We start from the raw sequence: 21,455 nt of genomic DNA, 5'->3' as shown, positions 1-21,455 counted from the left end.
CGAGTTACTATTATTAGTAGTACTAGTTTGGGTATTGTGTTACCTCGACTAAAAAGAAACTATTTTTTTTTGTTTGAATTAAATTAAGGTTTAGAACCTGTTCCGTCAAATCAGGAACGAGAGAATTTTTACACAACATTTAAGAGCAGCAGCGCCTCTGCTGGCTACTCTTTATGATACCAGGAGTCCCTGCCTGAATCCCTGCCCGTTTTTGTTCACATTTTCCTCTAAAGCAAAATCACATGATGACTTCTGTCATATGACTCTGATGAGAGGAGAGCAGCAGCTGCTGCTGCTGCTGCTGCTGCTGACACCCTCAGTAAAAACCAAACAGCAGCTGGAGGACTGATCAGGGATGAGATGCTGTAAACTGTTAATGTCTGGTGGCTGAATTTGATCATCTGAGGAGGATGGAGTGTCGGGGTTTTCTGTCTGCCATCGCTGCTGCCTGCTTCTTAGGTGAGATCTTTCACTCGTCTCCCACTGAGCTGGACCACAACAGTCGACACTGCCTGAGTCTTGGAGTCTGTGTGTTTATTTACACAGACCAAAATATCCTTTCACATCAACCGGAATCTTAAGAGGGGGTTGTGTTGTGATTCAAATTAACAATACGTTTTTCTTCTCTCTTTTAAAGCTCAGGATTATTTCTGACTAGTTTTCTACTTAGTACTAAACTTTCTTTTTTTGAACATTTATTTTTTGTGTTCCAGATTTATAAATGTTAATCTACTAACATTTACCATGTATTTTTTAATATATATTTAGTTTTTCTCTACCACTACAACAGTCTAAATAGGAAAATGAGTGGACCACAGAGAGTGGACCACAGCCATCACATGACTCCCTCTGTGGCTCAGGGTAATTTCATCTCATGAGAAGGATGGGTCCAATTCAGGAAAACACATAGTACGTGGCTAAAGAGATTACCAGCACAATGCGGGGCTGTGTTGTTCAGATGTGAACATACCTGGTGCCCTGGCTGAATGTTATGCCTCTGATTTCCTGGAGGAACTAAGAATATCTCGAGAAAACAGGCGTAGTCAAGCAACCACCACAAACCATTTTCATAACAGTATGGAGTGTGAACCACAGAGTTACATTATCCCGACTACTACTTTTATTACTACTACTCTTTACGAAATACTTGTCATCAAGTTTGAAGGATGGGCCATGTAAATGAGGAGATCAGAAATTTGTAGATGCTCAGTGCAAAATTCCCCTTCTCTACATGCATGAAATTACCAGGGAAATTCACATGACACGGTTTTTCTCTGAAACTCTGCCATTTGATTTGCGACTCAGAAAATGACCTTCCAGATTCCTTTTGCTTCAGCCCGTAAATCATGTTGCTTAAAAAAAGATTATTTTCCTCACAGTCATCAATGTTGGTAACTAACAATTGGCTAGAGCTTGGACGACATTTTGATTCTCAACATTGTTCCTCAAACTGCTGGATTACTAGTAACAAGTCACAAAAATTACCCAAAAATATTGTGCATCAGCTACAACAAGTTGGTAGAACGAACCATAACACAATCAAATCAATACATAATAATGTGAAAAAAAGAACTACTTTGAATTATTTTTCTTACGTTAATATTATTATTGAGTATATGTTTCATTTATCCTTTGTGAATTTACGGCATTTTCTTTGGGGGAAAACAACAGGTTGTCTGAAATACATCTTTGAGGTCTTTGAAGTATTTAAATTTAGCTTAAAGGATCTTGGCAGTACCTTAACTAAAGTGTTACTGAAAAATTAGTAGAAATGATTAACTTTACAACATCACCCACAGGGGCTGAAAACCCTGTTAAAATGAACTTTCTCTGTTACTGAAATGGACTTTGACACTTCTTGGACTAATCCTAAGTTCTGTAACTCTGTTTTTTCGGTTGCCCTCGATTCATAAGATACCAGAGCGACTGTTGGTTTCTGGTAGGTATTTAAACTGTGTACTTTATTTCTGTTCTAGGTCTGGTGGGGAGTCAGACCACACTTTCCCCTGCTGTGACCAGCACCACTCTGATCCAGAATGTGACCAGTTTGAGTCCGACTACTGCGATTGTCAGCAGCACAACCCAAGGCTGCTCTGAATTCAACACTTCCACCTGTGAGCCTTGTGCACCAGGATCACGATACGACAACAGTGAGTCTGTGGGCTGGCTTTTTACAGGGGGTGGGTAGATCATTGATGGGGACCTTATCAGTCCACAGGCCTTACATGACATTAACAGCCTCTTACAGTCAGTCATGAAGCTGGTCATACTGAGCCTCTGCATATTAACAATGTTGGATAGCCACTAAAAAGCTCTAAAGATTTAGTACTTTAACATGAAAGTGTGGTTAACAAAGACAAAGTTTAGAGACTGTTTGTTTGTTTGTTTGTTGTAGATACACTGCTGTGTGCATGCTGTTCTGACCCTGGGCTGTGTCTCTTTCCTGGAGCGTGTCTGGCATGTGGCCGAGGTTTCTATCAGCCACTGGCTGGACAGCAGCAGTGTCTACCCTGCAACCGGGGCACCTACACAAAGTAAGAGCATACACTCAATTACACACACATCTAGAAAAACATTTCATAAACACACACATATATGTACATATACAGTATATATATATTTGTATATGTATATACAATTTAATGAGAAATTGTTAAGTAACTTCACTGTCTTACAATGTAAGAGCATATACTCAATTACACACACATATCTATAACATGAAATATAAAAATAAAAACATTTAAATATATATATAAACACACACACATATGTACATATACAGTATATATGTATTCGTATATATTTAAATATATATATGTATATTAATTTTAATGTGAAATTGTTAAGTAACTCTACTGTTTCTGCACAGTTTTACAGGAAGTCCACTGTGTTACCCCTGTCCTGTAGGATCCTCCAGCAACAACACTGGTGTGGAGAGCTGCACCAGCTGTTCTCCAGGTGGGTTTTTCAGTATTTCCAGTAACCATTTTAGCATTTACATTCTTTCAGACCCAAAATAGCCTTTTTCCTAGTTGAACAATTTGACCTTTAGTTTGAACACAATGATACGGACGGCGACCGTATCATTGTGTTCAAACTAAAGGTCATCATTATAATGGAAAACTCAGGGAAACCACATGAATCACTGGTTGACTCACTGGTGTCTGTCACTTCCAGGTTTCTTTTCTTCGCAGCTGAGTTCCACTTCGTGCACACCTTGTGTCCTGGGAAGTTTTTGCAAGTAAGTGAGTTCTCCTTGGATGTTATTTAAAGTTTGGAAGAACACGAGCAGTGTGAATGAAGCTCTCTGTGTTTGCAAAATAACTTGCCCGACAACGGTCACATGCTTCAATCTCATGCTTCAATCTCATGCTTCTGTTTGCCAGTGAAGACACACCCATCCACATTCACACACACACACACACACGTAGCATGTATAATCAAGCCTTGGTGGTTTCAGGGGCAGGTTTTTGTCATTATATTTATACAGAAGTACAGCGGCTTGTTGATCAAAGGAGCAGGATAAGGAGGTTTCTCTGAACTCCACCCGTAAGTTAAAGTATCAAGCCTTGGGAATCGATTTTAACTGGATTGATCTAATGTGGACATTTGCAGTGGTTCCTAAACGTTTTCTACAGCGCCCCATTTTGTAAATACGTAACAAACAAACAAACAAACAAAAAAACAACTACTACTGACAACTACACAATTTACAAGGAAGGATCATTTATTTGTTTCATCCCATTAAAGTCTGGTTGTGCTATGTGTTTCATTACTGTTGGGTCATTTTTAATGGCACACAAACCTTGGCCAAGTTGGCTGGTAATGAGCATGGAAACAAAAAACTTTGTGGTTTTGTTTTTTTGTTTAATAAAAACATCTCTGGTTTGTTAATATTTGGTCATATTTGGAAAAACTATTTGATAAAAGCGTACAACATATTGTGTGTGCTTTTGTCTGACAGCTAGTAACACACTGATCTTTTCGTTTATGGTGTTATTTGAGGATGTCAAAACCGTTACCTGCGCTGCTAAGGCCAGTTAGCTAGTAGCTAATTCTTATTGAAGCAGCAAACTTAATTACCTCCAGCTGTACATCTCTTATCTTCTGTGTATTCAAGTATGCATTATAGTAAAGTCATACACAGACAATACAGTAAACGGACCTACAAAGTATTCTAAATATAGTAATATACAAAGACAGAAGGTTTGAACATCGCAGGACACAACAAATTCTGTTTTTCCTGTTTAAAACAATTAACGATGAAAAGCAATACAGAGAATGAACGACCAGTGCCACCCAGTGGATGAATCAAAAAGCAGCTACAACCCCAAAAAAAGGGTAAAAACACGTACCTGTAGGTGACGATAAGTGGACATTTCTTGTATTCTTGCCTCTACTGCACACCTCACCCTTGAAATACAGAAACAAAAACTTTAAATTGGAAAGTTTAGTATCAAGTTACTGTAGTGCTGTCACGTGACACGGGGTGGCCGAATGGCGCCAAACCGCGCAATTGTTGTCAAGTGTTATTTAAGCAAAATTTACCATTCAGATCAACACATAGGAGTTAAGTAAATAAAAAATACTCACCTTTATTAGTTGAAAACAATAAAGTGAGTGAACACAGAAGGGGCTACCGGTGACCCAGAGAGCTACGGAAAGTCAAGAGGGACATAACAGAAAAGTAGAGAGTAGGTATCGATTTAGAGGTAAAAATAGAGTAATGTAAAATAAAACAAAATAAATAAAACTTTAATGAAGATAAAATCCACAATAAAACGACGAAAACTCTTAGAATTAATTTCTAACTTGGTTTCCAGTGGTGTTTTGATTAAAATGTGATTGTTTTTAAATAGCTTTTAATATGAATTAAAACTAAAACTACTTTATACTTATGTATCAAGAAGAATTACACTACACCACAGATATCATAGGGAAACTAATTACAGATTCACACTCTGTCTCTCCCACAGTTCCTCTGGTTGTTCTCGTTGCCAGATGTGTCCAGGAGGAACTGAAGCTCTACAGATTGCTGCCAAGGACTGCACCCCATGTCGACCAGGTAAGACTACATCAGACGTGGGCAAACTAGATGGAAACTAGATCTAAATAGATGGACCGTTAGTGTGAACTAAGATAAATGGCATGTAAAGGTCATGCATTAAGGCTAAAATGCTAAGATGCGTTTATTATTTTCTACGCCATCTATTAGGGAAACGTGGATATTGCAGGGAAAAGGCAGAAGTATAATGATAATAGAAATAAATTATATAATTTGGAAAACTTTGCCCTTAGTTTGCCCATGCCTGGTCTACATCAATGTTGTGTGTTTTAATTGTAAGTGTGTTTACCAAAGCAAATTTCTGATGTCTAACTTTTGACAGGTATGCACAAGGCTCCACATCAGGCTTTGTGTCAAATCTGTGGCAGTGGCTTCTACCAAATTCACTGGGGCCAGGAGAGCTGTACTGTCTGCCCAGAGAATCACTACTGTCCTGTTAGTATCACAATCCTTCTTATATTCTCCACCTTCAATGTGTTATTGATCTCTTTTACATTTCTCACACTTATCACTTTACCTGTGTTTTTTTTTTTTTTTTTAGAGTCCTGATGTCAACCCCATTCTATGTCCCAGTGATGCCTTCTGTCCGGAGGGCAGCTCGGCTCCAGGCTACTGCATGGAGACATTTTTCAGGAAATCAGGGGACACCTGTGAACTGGCCCCTGTCACAATTGCCCTGTTAGTTATAGCAGGTGGAGGTAAATATAAATAATGAAATCCTTAGTTTGACTGAAGCTGATGCTTATTTTTTAACTGAATATTTTAAATTGTTTGAGTAGTGATTCAACTTTAGACTACTTAGTCTAAAAATAAATATTAAATATATGAGACATTTATACATATATAAAAAACATTACTCAAAATTAGTACAGAAATAACTACATGTTTGGCAGGACATGGCAGGAATGGAAACTACTCGTCTAAAGGAATACACAAAAATGGCACAGAAAAAAGTAAAAATAAAAGGAAATATTACATTTAAATGAAAATATATTAAACTATTTGATACAATTTAATTTAATAAAAGTTATTACATTTTTTAAATAATCTATTAAATAATACATTCAATGGAAAATTGAATATTTAAATCAAATTTAAATGTGTTCATTTAAATGAATAATAAGGCTAGTTCTCACATTAAGTGTATATAATTATTGCTTATAAACTTTTTTCCCGTGCCTTGGTCTCAGTCAATGAGTTCAGCTTTTTTTAAAATATAATAATCAATCGAGAAAAATCACGAAAAATCTACCCAAATAAGAGTCATGCGTTCTTTGTGTGTGTCCTCAGCCCCAGTGTTGTGCTGTGATGGTTTTCTTCTGTAACAGTCTACCTTTGTGTGTGTCCTCAGCCCCAGTGTCCTGCTGTGATGGTTTTCTTCTGTAACAGTTTTTTTTTCTTACACTCTTCCCTCTCTAGTTGCCCTACTCTTCATTATCTTAATTATTGTGCGTCGACGGCAGGACACTGACGGAGAGTTGACGATAGCTCGAACTCCTTTATTATGCAAAGAACGACCTCAAGGTCGGTACTATGGATTCCACTGTGATGCAGAACCAGTCTATGCCGGCTGGTGAAACCAGAGACTTTGCTTGACTTTTACCACAGCAAGGGCCTGGTTGGACAACAAGACAACACACTTTTGGAGAAGACAGTTAAAAGAACTGATGATCTCATCCTTGCATAAAGACTGCGCACTTTAAAAATCCAATCCAGGTTTTAACAGTTGTAGACAGGAATTCTTTATTGTGGGCTGTTTTTTTAATTTATGTTTAACAGACTGACAGCTGTTCTAGTCAGAGATAAACTAATTTTTGTAAAGTACGCCATTGGATTATGTGAGGTTTGCTGGAGTGGTGAAAATAACATGACGTGAAGCCTTTTTCATGACAGTAGTCAATTAACACTGCACTCCTCTGTGTCTATGTGTGCATGTGTTGGTATGATGTGTTTTCTGCATTTGCTTTCAATTATTTTTTAAGATTGTATTTGTATGTTTTGAAAGAAAAAAATAAAAATGATTGAATTGAACGTTGCCATAATTTTGAAAAGTTTTTTATTTTTTATTTTGCTTTGAAAAAACTAAATTAAGAAAATGATATTAATTTTAATTCACAGAGAATAATTTAAAAATAATCTTTCTTATTTTTTTCTTATTTTTTTTTAATTTAATGTTTCCTATGGTGGGGGTGTCTTTGGCTTTATATGAATTTACAACATGGCCTTTGAATGTTTATGTGAGTACAATGACACTACAGTGAACAGCAACAAAGGGACATCTTGTGTAGATCTCTTGTGGCCTGTTTTAGACTGACATGTGACTGAAATGCTCTTTCAATTAAGTTTAACATGAAGGTATTCTGGGTGTTTGACTTGGACAATCAATGGAGTTTTAAAGTATGTCATTTGCATTGTTTTAGGAACGTTTAAATACTCAAAGATGCGTCATGTCAACGTCTCAATCGTAATAAAATGTGGCCATCATTTAGAATGATACTTGTTGTAAAGAGAGTTTTTAATGAATACAACTGAGTATACAGTCGCTTCATTGGATTGTGCCTTCAGCTGCAATGTGTGCAAAAATAGTAAAGATACCAATGCAATATCCAGCTTGTATACAGTAACCGACGCTAGAGGGTGCTAAAGAAAAAAAACAACAACTTTTTCCTTATAGGCTACTGTACTTGCAGGAAAACATGGCGGCTGCATTGGCCAGGAGGACGTCTGGTTAGTATTTAATAATTTAATGTTGAAAATCGTAATGTTTATGTTCATATGTTTATGTAGCAAGTTAAATAAACCGTAGAACCAGCCGGTTGTTAGAAATATAAACGTTTAAACACTGGCGGTGTCTTCCTTACCATGGTGTCTTCCCTCATGTCTCTGTGTCGTCCTTGTGGTTGACAGTGATGTTAAAGCCGCTGTGCGCGACTCTTCGTGCCGGGACACCGCATCTGCGTCAGTTCTCCAGCTTCCTCAGGCCTTCCCCGGTGTGCGGCTCTACCGTAGCCGCTGCTCACGCTCATTTCCCGGCGGTATTGTGTCACACGCCACGGTACCACATCTTGCAACGGTAAAGTTAGAAAAAACATGGCTGCCATTTCTTTCAGTGCTATTAATACAACTCTTATTCAGTGTTGTTTATTATTGTTATGTTGCTGTACTTCAAACAGACAATTTAAATCAATTTTTAGGTTTTATTCAAATGTTGTAGTTATCAGTTGATGTACGTTATAATTTTTTTTTAATTGTGTATGTATCCTAATTGTGTTTTTTCGTGCTGCTGCAGGGTATCTGCTCTTGTTCCTAGTCTAAATCTCCAACCAAGTCGATGTCTGACATACTATGGTGTTAGAAAGGGAAAAAGGAAATCTGTCAAAGCTGTCACACAGAGGTTCATGAGGCTGCACTGTGGACTGTGGATCAGACGCATGGTTTGTTTTATTGTGGGAACACATTCAGTGGACATACACAGTGGTTTGTAGCATTTAAGAAGCTAATTGTTACATTATTCACTAATGACAGTCAGATTAGGGTTTTTTGAAAGGGCACATGGGACAAACCAGTTTTCAAATGGTAATCAAAACCCTAATATTACAGGCCATATTTAGAACAACATAGTAGATTAATGAGTTGGATTAATTAATCTAAAAGTGCTTAAATTATCTGGTAACCCTGAGAAATCTGTGCACCCAGGGTCATCAGTTTAAGTAATTTGAAACTTTGTAATTTAGCTTTAATGTCAATAGCTCATTTTGGGGTTTTGTCACAGGAAATCAGAAAAACATGAAGTGAACATGGAGGTGTAATCACAATTAAAACATTAGGAAAGAGCCACAGCCTTAGTATATTAAATTATTACTTACTCATTTTTGTCTTTTAAAAGAAATTAAGAACCACTCTAAAAATCTGTAATTGTTTTCTGGTTAATACAGGCTGGATACAAGAAGAAACTGTGGAAGAAGAGTGCTGCCAGACGAGGACGCCTGAGGCAGATCGTATTCTGTAACAAAACACAGTCTAAACTTTTGGACAAAATGACAGGTCCTTTTTGGAAGAGGAGGAACTGGTATCTGGATGATCCATACTTTAAATATCACGATAGGGTAAACCTGAAAGTGTAATATAGAGTTGTAATGTAATCTAACCAAATAAAATGTATACATTGGAATAACTACAAAAGTTCATGTTGCCTTTTTTTGGAAGACCTGTCGAGGTGGAAGCTGAACTTCCCTTTTTAAAGTTTTTCTTTGGTTTTTTAAATATCCTAGCACCACTCTGGACAAAAGGCAAAGTTTAGCGTAAGTGACATTTCTTTTGTAAATAAGGTGCACTTACAACAATAAAGTAAATCACATGTAATCAAACAATTCTTGCCATACAAACATTGCATACATTTTCATACATTTTTCAGTCAAAATTGACTGTGATTGAGGCTGAAGTTGATGAGATATATTTAAAATACATTTTTTTGTGCAATAATAATTTTATCAACAATAACGTCAAAATACAATTTTAGAGTTAAAAGTAAATGCCCCATCAAACAAGAAACAAACATTATACAATACAAATATTTATATATTTTTTTGGCATTTTTAAACAAGTCATAATATAACTGTTCTTTAAAATAGCACCATTTAGTGGGCTTTACTGTAATTTAAAAACATCAAAGCAACATGATGTGTTTCTATGTAGAACAAACATCTTGGCCAGTGAACTGAGACTGGACAAAGCTGCTCCTCCTCTCCCTCTTCCTCTTTTTGCCATAGTTATCACGTGATGACCAGTCAGGATACTGCTGCTCATGAAGAACTCTCAGTTTATCAGCTTCAAGGAAGTATACGTGCTTCTGCTCCTGGGGCAGGGCGGCCCACCTCTTTCCCAACATAGCATTGACCACAGCGTTGTTCCTACTTTGAAGCTCTGCTATGACGTTGGGCCTCTGCTCCTTCATGAAGATCAGGAAGGCATTGGGTGGCTTCTTGATGTAAGGCTTTCCATCGTCATCCTTCACTCTGGTCTGTTTCCTCTTGCGTGATGTAGGGTTGATGTCTCCCGGGATCATTGGTGGATTGCTGTACACAAGCTTTCCATTGGATATACGTACAGGAATCGCGTTCCCTGGCAACAGGGCGGTCGGTCTGTTGACAAACTGAGGGTGAAGTAACCACTGGTTAGTTTGACCAGCGGCACCACAGGAACAAGGTCGAGGCTGAAGGTAACAACCCTGAGACATGACTGAAGGATGGAGGCCATTATAGGGGTCTGACAGGACAGTGGTAGTTGGAGGTTGTAGATACAGTACCTCTGTCAGATCTGCCTGAGTCATGGCAGCAGCAGCAGCAGCAGGAGGAGGAGGAGGTGGTGGTACATGTGGCTGATAATACACCATACTTGGGTTAGCCTGAGCAATGGGAGTTGGAAGTGGGGGATCTTGAGGTTGAAGATAAAATGTCCCAACGGGTGCTGTGTGATGTAAAGGGGGCGCAGGTTGCACATAACCTGTGTGAGGAGGAGGAGGAGGAGGAGAATCGTAAGACTTAGGCTCTAACCCTGCATCATCCACAGTAGTAGTAGGAGACGGAAGAGGAGGAGGCAAAGATTCAGAGGGACTGTCCTTGAAATTGTCAGGCGGGACAGCAGGTGCATCTGGTGGGGTAGGAAAAAGAGGTGACTTTTGAGGTTGATTTATGGGTGAGTCATCAACTGTTGGAGGAGGGAGTGGTGGTGATGGTGATGGTGATGGTGATGGTGATGGTGATGGTGATGGTGGTGGGTGGGGATCCAACTGGTCAGCAACAGCAGAAGGTTGAAGACAGAGGTCGGCCCACAGGGAGTCCAGAGGAGGAGGTGAAGGCTGAGACTTTTTGTAAAGCAGCGAGTCACCAGCAGCAGGTTCTAAGATAGACTGGAGGTCAACCTGAAATTAATACAAAATATTAATATGGAGTCAGGGCAAAATGTTCTTGAATTCTGTCAGTTTTCATTAGAATTCCCCATAATGCAATAAATACCAAATTACACAAATTATACATTAATGCACAGGAATTTAGTGATAGGATGATGACTTAAAAAAAATTAAATATATAAATAAAAAATTAAATTAAATTAAATTAAAATATATATACGTGTGTGCGTGTGTGTGATAGCTAGAAGTTAGTCAAAAATGAATGTATGTCTGTTTGAATGTATTTGCTTAAATCTTAACCAAAAAAGTAAACAACATACCAAAGAAACACTCCAAAGTGGGGGAAAAACAAATTCAAATTTAGCCCATAGCATTGGGCTAAAAGTTTATGAATTTTCAAAACTAATTTTTTTAAATTTCCGAATCTGATGTAAGCTTCTATAACGTCCGGAAATAGCATTAGCTAAGTTTTTACTACGCTGACGCTTTATTAATTAAAATTTTTAACTTGAAAAAAATGGCGAGTGTTTAGCTTTAAACGTTAGAATGTTAAACGTTAGATTCTTTTTAGACGTATTTTCTCCAAAAAAAAAAAAAAAAAAAAAAAAATTTGCGAGCCAGAAACAGCCGTTATTTTTGAAGATGCACAATGACGAATCTTGTAGAAGCTTTTTGCTCTTCGGAAACAGTTTAGTAGTTAGAAAGTTAAAAATCAGTCAGTTATGAACTTTTCGCTGAAATCCAGAAATAGTTTAATGCTGTTTAAAGCTAGAAATACTCTAGACGTTTTTTGTTGTTGTTGTTTAAACTAGTTCAAAGTTTCGCAGTGCAATGACTTTAAATACAATTTACGTTGTACAATACCAAACAGTCAAAAACAATGTTAGAGGTCGATTTCCTACCGTCGTCAAAGGCGCAGGCTGGGGATCGAACAGGTCAGCAGGTAGAGAAAAGTCAAAGGACTGGCCTGGAGGTGAAAGTCGATGGAACTCCATCCACGGGTCATTGGAACTGACCAGAGGAGAAGGAGGAGGAGAAGAAGGAGGAGCACAAGCAAGTGGAGAAGGAGATTGGGTTGTGTCACCCAGCAACGCTTCTATCCACGCCTTCTGGACTATATCCGAGTCATCTCCTCTCTGGATGGAGGCGATGGTCAATTCTATGTCCTCGAAAAGGTCCATGATTAGGGTTAGGTTCCCTGCGTGCAGAGGTTTGCTGACCGTCCCACAGCTGGCTGAGGTCTGAGTGAGACTGAGGCCGAGACTTATTGATAGGTCTACAGCCGCTTAACGGTCGACTTGACAAACGTCACAAGTCAAAAACGTCATTACAATTTGAGTTAAATGCGCTTTGGTGGCAGTTACATAAAATCGTCAACACATATTGGTAAAAATAGAACTCAAAACTTTTTTAAAGTTTTGGGAAGACATCATGACATCAATATACCCCACTTTGCCCCTGTAAAGGTAGATAATGCGTGGAATTTATAAGAAAATAAACGATAATATTTTACAAATGTAGTCGCTTATACTGGGACATGGCTTTAATGTGCGGCAGTTAGCCAGGTTCTTGGGGTTTTCCCATATTATATTTTTGCAATTTATGAAAACATTTCTGAACACAAATGTTTACTACGAGAAAGAAATGCCCAGTGGGTGGCATGGGAATAAGTGGTCAGACTGTTGATAGTTTAAATTCATTTAATTTAATTTAATTAAACTTAATTAAATTTATTTTAATTTAATTAATTTAATTTAATTAATTTATTAATTAAATTTTTTACGTTTTTGGGGGTAAAAGTAGCTGTACGTTTGTGTTTGTGTTTTTTTATATATATATAAAGAATGGCAGAATGTAAATCTCTGTTTTGTGATATTACAGACTAACCAATCACCTATACCAGGGCTGTCAAACATACGACCCCTGGGCCAAAACCGGTCCGCTTGGGGGTTCAATACAGTCCTCTAGACGAATGTTGGAACTAAAAAAAGCACAAACACTGCATGTTAGTGATTTGTCAAATATAACATTAAATATAATTTTTTCCAAATATATTCGTACTTATTTGCAGGAAAAAAAAAGTTTTGTTATTTATAGGTAATTATGTTATGATTGTACTGGTCCGGCCCACTTGACATCTAATCAGGCTGCATGTGACCCCTCAACCAAAATGAGTTTGACACCCGCAATCACCCTTTGTGATCAACCTCTGTCTCAAACATGCATTAAGATATACATTTCTTATGGCAAGAAAATAGCGGCTAATTAATCAAACTTTAATTTATATTCAACAACAACGTGGCCTCACAGTGGTCACTGAACTTGACCTCAAAATGAACTGAATGAACTTGGTTCCGTAGCTTACACATAGTTTGTGTGCTTTGTTGTTTTTTTAAATTGTTGTTTTCTCCAATACAAAAACATCATATAAAAAAATTACTGTTTTATATGTTATTTAGAATTTTTGAAGATTTTTTTTATTTAAGAAAAAGGCATTGTCCACAAACATTTGACAATTACATTTTGGATACATCTGCTTTTATACACACCAATTGTTTTAGTTTATATTTCGCAATCAAGATTAAGTTTTAGTAATTTGAAAATTCTGGCCTGCCAGAACAAAAACTCAGCAAAGAGGCGCAATGTATTTCATAAAACAAAGCGGCCGATGTACTCATAAATAAGACGGTAATTTGCATGTACGCTAAACCAACAAAGTCAAAACATTATGGTTTTTACAGTGAAAGTGACAAGAGGACCATTGTGTCCATGTTTAGCAGGGAAGCATTGGAAGAGGACGACACTTTCACACAGAAATCACCGTAGAAAATTATTTTTTCTGGAAATTGACACATCATGCATGCAGTGATGAGCTCAGCAGTTTATGCACAAGTATACAAATGCCATGGATACATGTATTTGTTTCAGTTTTACTCAAGAAGAAGAAAACAAATCCCAACCCTAATACAGTTACAAATGCAGAGTAGATAATTTGTTTTTGCATTTAATAGTTTTGATCTATCCACCTAAAGACGATTTCATGTGCAGGGCGAGCGAATGAACGTCTTGTAAACAGAACAGTTGTACCTGAGAAGCCTTTGTTTCAAACTTCAGTTTACCTTTTAATGCTTAAACTTATAAATCTACTGCACAAACACAACCATTGACAACAGACACAATGACACGTTGTGTAAAAGGTCACCTGAATCTGGGCTCAGCGAGTGAAGTATGAAAACGTACATAAAGTTGCAGTTCCTCATTAGTTGTCGGAGTTTTTTAGGTAGTATCTTACTTTAATGTTTAATGATCTTTAGGTAAGAGTACTACCAAAACCAGACATAAGTATTTAGAAATAAAACTGCTACTTCACCCGTGAGATTGTAGTTTCTTGTTTTCTGTGTTGCTCAGATTTCTTCTACTGCGGTTATATACAGTAAATATTCAATTTTTTGATTTTTTTTTCTACATCTCATTTTACTATTAAACATCTTGTCAAATAATCTTCCACATGATTAATTAAGTATTTTAAAACTAGATTGTCAAAACATTTGACTCCACATGCAAAAACTTAAGTGACATAAGAATAATTTTTTAAGGGTAAAAATTAAATGTTTTTTTTTTCTCAGGAACAGTGACTTATCTGCCAAATAAGAACTAAACAGCAACATCAAAGCCACCAATGATAATCAGCCACTCAAGTGTAAGAACACGTGTACGTTATTGGGCCACTTTATTAAGTATTAAGTATGCAGGGCAGTAACTTAAGGAGAAAAATCCAATACAGGAACTAGAATTTCCTGCCAAAAAAAGGTCTCTGGCTACCATACCACATGTTAACTTTTGGTAAGAATATTCAAATCCACTCTGAAAAAGACTATGGGCCAATGAAACAATATGAAAGTCTGGATGTCTTTGTATGTTTTTGCTGAGTGGGTTGTCAAAGAAATGACATGACATTTTTAACATGCCAAAGAACTGATCACTATGACGTTAACAGGCAATTATAATTATAATTTTAAGAAAGCAATGGTTCTCGGCCTTAATAATCCTGTCACAACTTTATATTTAAATCATAGTGCAAACATGATTGTACAATAAGAATGTAGATGTGTCATGTGTTTATGTCTCTGCGATGTCTTTATTTAAGGCTTTAAAGTCAAAGTAAATATATTTCACTTCTCAGTAGGTAAATTGTCAGTGCAGAATTTCCAGCACTTCTTTTATGACACTTCTTGGGTAGTGGGGGTGACCATACTGTCCCAGGGAGACACAAACCTACCCAAACCTTATGAATCTAAACATTGACCTAATTAGACAGACGATGTTCACACAACCTGTACATGAATACAGACAGAGTAACCCACGAAACTCAAAGAAGCTATCTGCACCCCATCATTCACATTCTCTAACATGGGGACACAAACCCTACGTAGTTTACCATGAGACCGAGCTACAGTGTGTACTATAAATTGAGGGGTCATCATAGGTCACTTTGGTAATACCTTTTTCCAAAGCAAGGCTGCTTCAGTCATGTAGCTTTTGGCCATTCAGTATTTTTACTTCTTGCAGCGAAGGCAGCTGGAGTCGACTTAAGGACAGTTTCACATGGCTTCATTGTTCGAGGAAAGAGAACTCCTGGATCTTGTGAGAGGCCTTAAGACTTTATGAGGAGGCTGGGTAAGAAAAAAAACAAATAAAACAGAAGCCAAATTTAGTCAACGCATAGCTAAGATCAACTGAACATTTCTATTTACCAAAACACTTCTAGCAGTTATTCTGTCAAACCATAAATAGACCAAAACCAACTATGAGTTTCTGACTTAAAGAGTTGTTGTGCTTCGTTCCTGTGAATTTTGACTGCATGAATGTGACAAATTTAGGCCTGAGTATGTTAGTACCAGTTGGCCCTCCAACTGGAATTTATCCAGTATCTGACCCACCCCTATAATGATCTGCCACATCCCCAGAATAGCGTCTAGTCTTTGGGCCGTTTAACTTTGGAGACTAGCTCTGTCCCAGGTGTAGAGTCCTATGTTGACCAAAACTGAGTTAAAACGATATGTTAGCAAGCATCAGGTATCATTTACATGCTAATGCTGCTGGCCACATCAGGCTCTTATTGGACAGTCCAGCTGTCTGTCCACTCATGAAAGCATCCTTCCATTGGACTAAATTTCTCAAACTAGTGTCCACTATGAAGCAGCATCATTTTTTTCCCCTATCAAACTGAGTTCTCCCGAAACCGACAGTACCTCCAGTCTCCTCCGGGGCTTTTACACCCAAATGGCCGTATCGCTTTATAATATGCAGTCTCTGAGAGACTGTTTACAGGAGAAGTTCATAAGTGGTTTTGGCTTCTTCATGGTGTTTGACAGTCAGTTTATGTAAAACCAAATACATTAACATGAAATGATTAGCATTAATTATTACCGGTTAATTTAGTGATTCATTTCCCACAGCCATTAATCAAAACTACACCTTATTATCACACATCAACAAATGTGAACGTCAGCCACGTCGTCACTTCAGTTCCATGTTTGGCGATTAGCCATGCTACATTTCCAAACAAGTGAGTTGTTACAAAACCACACCTTCATTTAAACTAAAGAGTGTTTACACTTCACTGCATGGTTCAGCTTTATCATCCAGAAAACCCTGTTAGCTGGCACACTCTCTACATTAGCACGAGTACTGATCCGCGATGATGTATTTAGCTACACATCCGTGGAAATGACATAATCAGTGAGTAATCCGTCATTCTCAAGGGGCAGTTAGAGTCAGGCAGCAGCCTAGCAGCCACACTACCTGGATCAAAGTACCTCAGGAGCCTTCCTTTTTATCAGCCTAAGCTGTGGTGAGCTCATGGTAGTCTGTACCTCTTTCCCCACCTCCTTGGGCTGCTCCGGAACTGGTGGAGTGGGAGGTGGAGAGGGTGTGGATGGCAGGCTCGACTGCGGTGTCAGAGGGACTGGACTAGGTGTGGATTCAGACTCAGAGGGAAGAACGACCTGTGCTACCGAGTCCTTGGAGCCACATTGGTCCACTCCCAACACCTCAAACTCAGTTACATCAAAATCCTGTCCTGCGCCGTGAAAAGATGAACAGTTGCCGTCTCTGATCACAATCACATTTTTTTTAGTGGATTTAATTTCTGTGTTACAACAACCGATTTCATGGCAGTGAAAACACAGGGCACAGAGCAGTCACCCAGGAGGAAGTCATGATGGCAAAACCAATTCAGTGGTTAGTACACGCATACAAAAGCGCCCTCTGTGTAGTTCTCAGTAAAGACCAGGAGTTCCTGGAACATTTCAACTGTTCTTTTTAATGTCTTCATATTTGATTCATCATTTATAATATAAAGGACAGCGCCCTCTGTGTAGACCAGGAGTTCCTGGAACATTTCAACACAATGTCATTTACACATTATTTATAGACCATGTTATGCTAAAAACTGATTAGCTTTCCTGGTCAGTTCCTCTACTCTACATCTACTGTAAACCCTAGTATACACTATAAACCCCAAGTGCATCACCTTTGTAGAAAATTCTATTTTGCATAAAACTCGTTTGTAATTTTATTTAGAAAAATATTTAGCTCAGTTTCAGAATAAATCAAATTAACCCCAAGAGCCAAGGTTTAGGTGTTGACAGAAAGAATGTTTTTTTTCTGATTGTAAAAATATACAGCAGGGAACTTCATGTAGCTCAGTTTTAGCCGTCGCTTGATGGTGTTTCTATTTGAATCTTCAATAGAGCAACTATTGTCATATATATTTTTGTATTTCCCTGAGACAATAAATATCTGTATTCACATGATGTTAATGTCCCCGCAGCTACATGTGAGTTTTATCACAGGACAGATAGGCTGGCAGTGCAGTGAGGTCTGGCCGACTCCAAACAGGAAGACGGGGCTGAGGTTATGGGGCCACTCAGGAAGGCAGAGATATTAGACAATATACGTAGGTTGGCTTAAACGAGCTCCAACAGGAAGACGGAATTGTACATGAAAATATATCTGACAAAAAAAACAAAAACAGGTGACGTGGTTTGTTACTTTGGAATTAATTTAAATTAAATTTTAAAAATGCAGTTTATTTACACGTCTTTCTTTTATTATGGGAAAAATCCCACTTATAGAAACACTCCAAACCGCCATCACATTTTTTATTTTGTACACCCCCTAGTTGCAGCTAAAGCCCCCTCGGGGAGGCACGCACCCCACTTTGGGAATCCTTATGTTCGACCAACACAAACTGTGGTGATTTGTTTATATGTGGGCAGACATGATCCTAAAACAGGTAGTCATCTCTGAATGAAACTCCAGAGTGTCAGTCACCAGCACACCCCGTTTTCTAACGTTTGGAGTGGTTTAAATATTTGATCAAATGTCTTCGTACCTTTGTTGTAGCTCTCTGACTTGCTGCGCATCATTGTTCGGCTTCGATGCTGCTGTGCTGCTGCTGCTGCTGCTCCTGTCGCGGGCTGTGAGGTACCAGAGCTGCTTTCATCAGCGTCCGAATTGTACGAAGACAAATCCTGCATGCTAAAACTCCTGAGCCCCTCTGATAGGACGCCTTGGCCCTTAGGTAGGAAGAACACATATTCGTTCCAGTAGGTTTTTCACATCTTCGTGCCACGACTAAAACAAACGTCCAGTGTCATTTACCTTTGTTGCAGCCATGACGGCTGCTGTGGCAGCAACATTTAGCCCTTTTCTCCCAAAATGCACCAGTGTGTCATAGCTTTTGTCCTTTGCATTGCAGATATAGTCATCAATGTCCTGTGAGGAGGGAATAAAGGAAAGAGGAAAGTGAACTCCTTGTCATGGTGACACAGCACACCACTGCAAACACAACCAAGACCTCTGCGTTTAGTCACCAAAGTGTGGGCAGCTTTGAGCACCCAGGCAGCAGTGTGTGGGGACAGTGCCTCAGTTGTAACTTGGCAGTTGGTGGACTCGAACCTGACGCCTTCCGGACCCAAGTCCGCTTCCTTAACCACTAAGCCACCACTGCCCCTAATCATGTGATAAAGGATCACCTGATGCTGGTAACTCTCACTGTAATTCTGAAACTGTTTCTGTGCTGTGTTTACACATGCTTCATAAATTGCTTGAGTTCATTATCTCAGTTTGGGACTTTAGTCTTTTACAGAACTTGCCCAAACTTTTCACAGGATGGTACAACACTGTGACATTTCCTTTTCCTTTTCCAAGACAGATGTTCTCAAACAACTGAGCACAAAAGTACTTTGTCCCCAGGACTGTACCGGAGCAAAGAAAAAGTCATCGGTCACAGACCTCCCTGACTAGACAGAATATTTTATGATAATCCTTCCCTGAAATCCATCCACAAAGGAAGGGATTTCACCTTTTCTTTTGAGGAAAGCGTGGGATGAACAAACTTCCTGTAGAGTACACTGGAGCCTTTAGTGTAAGGGGACAGCAGCCACACCACGAACGCTATCTTCAGCTCGTAGTAGAAAGGAATCCTACAGCAGACACACACAGTAGCAACAGGAGATAAACAACAACATGACAGGAAGCTTTACAGTAAAAGTGTGTTATGTGATCAACGCATAAAGATCGAGAGGTAATTTACCCCTGTATTCATTAACTCCTAAACATCTAAAGGTCACTTACCAACAGAGAAACATATCTGTGAAGACTTCCACAGTCATGAACAGGGCAAATATTATCCAGTACATCATCCATTTTACCTGTTAGAAAGACGGATTACAGATTCACACGTGGCGATCTTCTATAACGTTTATAAATGAAACCGAACACTATGAATCATTTACTTACATATTCTTTCACATCTTTTGATTTCACAGCTTTATAAGAAGAGTAGGCAGGATATAGTGTACCGAACACAAGTCTGGAAGAAAATGTGAGTAAATGCAGCTTTAATTTGGTTACAGTTCTGAGCTGAAGCAGAACAGAAGAAGACTTGGTTGACACACACACACACACACACACACACTTCACCTCCAGTAACTCAGCTGTTTTGTGGGCTGGAGCATGTGCAAAAACTCATTACGGTACATGTTTCCTTAATGGCGATTGTAAATACACAGACATTAGTATTTGAACCAGTTTTATGTAAATGCACGGAATATCAACAGATCAGTCACGATAAATAAACATGGCTCCCAGAGCAATGTCCCTAAAGCAACACAGCTGGCTATTAGAACTTTTAACTTTTTAAAAGTTGTATTATCCTTCTTTATGATCCATCAAAACAAATGAATGTTGGATTAGTATGAGTTTAAGACTTTTTTTTTAAAATATCATATATGACGTCTTGGTCCATACTTTTCACGTTCTCCCCATTTGGATTTGCTACACTGATGCGTACAGGAAATGCCAAAAATGTTCGTGCTACTTATCTACTGCCCTGCATATATTTCAGATCATTTATCTGCCTCCAGACAGTCATGGTGTGCTGCATATTTTATGCTGAGCTGTACAACTGTCAGAGCTTCAGTATACTGTAGTCAGGCGAATGTTAGGGTTCGTGTTGCAACAACTCCAGGCATGAAAAAGGCAGCGCACAGACCCAGGTGTTGCTGCCTTGGGCTAATGAAAAATTTCAAACTTCAGAAATCGTTTTTTTTTTTTTTTTTTTCAGTTTAAACTTTTCTTGTTGTTTTAATGTACACTGCAGAATGTATCTAAGAAGATACAAACAACAGGCAGATGGGTGACATCAAGGTCGACCAGAAATATGTGCTTTTATCTGTATAATCACATTTCCACATGGTGAATTTGCCTGCGTCACGTAACGTGTTTTTCCTCCTTTTCCTCACATTTCTATTTCCGTTGTAGACACCTGTGTCTCGCCAGAGACGGTTCCCCTGTTGAAGAGCCGCGGTTGAAGAGCAACAGCTGAGAGTGTGACCCGATCGTGTTACACGGCCACTTCGTGTTGCACGGCTAAGGCCTGACCGGCCCACAGATCTGTGCTCTCTCACAGTTATGGAAACACAAGGACACTCAAAATAAACCCATATCCTCTCCAAACCGCACGGAGACGTGCAGATCTTGGAGATTGGACAAGAAACGCTCCGATATTAAATATGTCAAAATGAACCAGAGCTGAAAGGGCTTCATTTATGAAACAAGATCTTGTCATCTAAATTTAATTGCTTCACTATTTTGAGGTAGGGCCTGCTCTTGGTTTACGTGAGTCCAATGCTGCTGATTCATACTTTGTGAAGGTATAAATAGCCCTAACCCTACTGTGGTCAATAAGGTTTGATTGTCATTACAATTTTTATACATATTTATACATAAATATACATTCAAACACGCATTGTTACATTTCTACACGCTGCTCTGTAACCTGAGCAGACTGACCCATCCCTTTGTTTGTTGTTTAGACACCTCGACACTAACTGACATTTAAGCTTTTTTTTTTTTTTTTTTTTTTTTTTCTATTGAAAGAGGCTTTTTTTCCTAAATCACACTTTTTCTCGC

General features: G+C 38.5%; 4 protein-coding genes and 1 long non-coding RNA gene across 8 annotated transcripts in view; 2 read left to right on the top strand and 3 right to left on the bottom strand.

The window, feature by feature from the left end:
- The first annotated feature begins 271 nt into the window (after nucleotides 1-271).
- Nucleotides 272-7,096, top strand: LOC103377125 (sushi, von Willebrand factor type A, EGF and pentraxin domain-containing protein 1). The gene is made up of 9 exons (XM_008307787.3): nucleotides 272-459; nucleotides 1,977-2,150; nucleotides 2,396-2,534; nucleotides 2,870-2,958; nucleotides 3,178-3,241; nucleotides 4,977-5,065; nucleotides 5,388-5,500; nucleotides 5,607-5,763; nucleotides 6,485-7,096. The coding sequence occupies exons 1-9, from the start codon at nucleotides 411-413 to the stop codon at nucleotides 6,640-6,642; spliced, it is 1,032 nt and encodes a 343-aa protein (XP_008306009.1). The 5' UTR covers nucleotides 272-410; the 3' UTR covers nucleotides 6,643-7,096.
- Nucleotides 2,422-4,966, bottom strand: LOC103377117 (uncharacterized). The gene is made up of 3 exons (XR_521369.3): nucleotides 4,594-4,966; nucleotides 4,356-4,413; nucleotides 2,422-2,525 (listed from the first exon to the last, which is right to left on the bottom strand). It is a non-coding gene; the product is annotated as an uncharacterized LOC103377117 (long non-coding RNA).
- A 575-nt stretch (nucleotides 7,097-7,671) lies between the features above and the next one.
- Nucleotides 7,672-9,242, top strand: mrpl35 (mitochondrial ribosomal protein L35). The gene is made up of 4 exons (XM_008307798.3): nucleotides 7,672-7,792; nucleotides 7,973-8,138; nucleotides 8,355-8,499; nucleotides 9,001-9,242. The coding sequence occupies exons 1-4, from the start codon at nucleotides 7,762-7,764 to the stop codon at nucleotides 9,187-9,189; spliced, it is 531 nt and encodes a 176-aa protein (XP_008306020.1). The 5' UTR covers nucleotides 7,672-7,761; the 3' UTR covers nucleotides 9,190-9,242.
- Nucleotides 9,243-9,375: 133 nt separating this feature from the next.
- On the bottom strand, nucleotides 9,376-12,695 carry LOC103377146 (leucine-rich repeat extensin-like protein 5). Of its 2 annotated transcripts, none has more exons than XM_008307810.3 (2): nucleotides 11,876-12,695; nucleotides 9,376-10,985 (listed from the first exon to the last, which is right to left on the bottom strand). In XM_008307810.3, exons 1-2 carry the CDS (start codon nucleotides 12,152-12,154, stop codon nucleotides 9,753-9,755), a joined length of 1,512 nt encoding a protein of 503 aa, XP_008306032.1. In that variant the 5' UTR covers nucleotides 12,155-12,695; the 3' UTR covers nucleotides 9,376-9,752. The 2 variants fall into 2 exon arrangements, with proteins under 2 accessions (XP_008306032.1, XP_008306035.1); XM_008307813.3 differs by lacking the exon at nucleotides 11,876-12,695 and adding an exon at nucleotides 11,294-11,847.
- Nucleotides 12,696-13,427: 732 nt separating this feature from the next.
- Nucleotides 13,428-21,455, bottom strand: part of reep1 (receptor accessory protein 1) — an 8,811-nt gene continuing 783 nt past the window's right edge. Inside the window, exons 1-8 of one of the 3 annotated variants that reach the window (XM_025058361.1) lie at nucleotides 20,292-20,590; nucleotides 19,782-19,854; nucleotides 19,617-19,693; nucleotides 19,345-19,465; nucleotides 18,642-18,755; nucleotides 18,373-18,556; nucleotides 16,793-17,055; nucleotides 13,428-15,646 (exon numbers count right to left, since the gene is read on the bottom strand). In XM_025058361.1, the coding sequence (XP_024914129.1) occupies nucleotides 15,575-15,646; nucleotides 16,793-17,055; nucleotides 18,373-18,556; nucleotides 18,642-18,755; nucleotides 19,345-19,465; nucleotides 19,617-19,684 (822 nt within the window). In that variant the 5' untranslated portion in view covers nucleotides 19,685-19,693; nucleotides 19,782-19,854; nucleotides 20,292-20,590 and the 3' untranslated portion in view covers nucleotides 13,428-15,574. Of the gene's footprint in view, nucleotides 15,647-16,792; nucleotides 17,056-18,372; nucleotides 18,557-18,641; nucleotides 18,756-19,344; nucleotides 19,466-19,616; nucleotides 19,694-19,781; nucleotides 19,855-20,291; nucleotides 20,591-21,455 lie in introns of those variants that run through there. The other 2 variants (XM_008307827.3, XM_025058355.1) reach the window with 2 other exon arrangements.

The sequence above is a fragment of the Cynoglossus semilaevis genome, chromosome 1 (assembly GCF_000523025.1).
Source record: "Cynoglossus semilaevis isolate Cse_v1.0 chromosome 1, Cse_v1.0, whole genome shotgun sequence".
In the NCBI taxonomy this organism is placed as follows: domain Eukaryota; kingdom Metazoa; phylum Chordata; class Actinopteri; order Pleuronectiformes; family Cynoglossidae; genus Cynoglossus; species Cynoglossus semilaevis.
Note: the sequence above shows the minus strand (reverse complement) of the source record. Positions and strands in the feature narration are given on the sequence as shown.

Coding starts and splice junctions, on each gene's coding strand:
- LOC103377125 (XM_008307787.3), top strand. CDS start 411: ATGGAGTGTCGGGGTTTTCTGTCTGCCATCGCTGCTGCCTGCTTCTTA. Junction 2,535..2,869: donor AACCGGGGCACCTACACAAA/GTAAGAGCATAC, acceptor GTTTCTGCACAG/TTTTACAGGAAGTCCACTGT. Junction 5,501..5,606: donor CAGAGAATCACTACTGTCCT/GTTAGTATCACA, acceptor TTTTTTTTTTAG/AGTCCTGATGTCAACCCCAT.
- mrpl35 (XM_008307798.3), top strand. CDS start 7,762: ATGGCGGCTGCATTGGCCAGGAGGACGTCTG. Junction 7,793..7,972: donor ATTGGCCAGGAGGACGTCTG/GTTAGTATTTAA, acceptor TGTGGTTGACAG/TGATGTTAAAGCCGCTGTGC. Junction 8,139..8,354: donor CGGTACCACATCTTGCAACG/GTAAAGTTAGAA, acceptor GTGCTGCTGCAG/GGTATCTGCTCTTGTTCCTA.
- LOC103377146 (XM_008307810.3), bottom strand. CDS start 12,154: ATGGACCTTTTCGAGGACATAGAATTGACCATCGCCTCCATCCAGAGA. Junction 10,986..11,875: donor AGCCTGCGCCTTTGACGACG/GTAGGAAATCGA, acceptor TATTAATTTCAG/GTTGACCTCCAGTCTATCTT.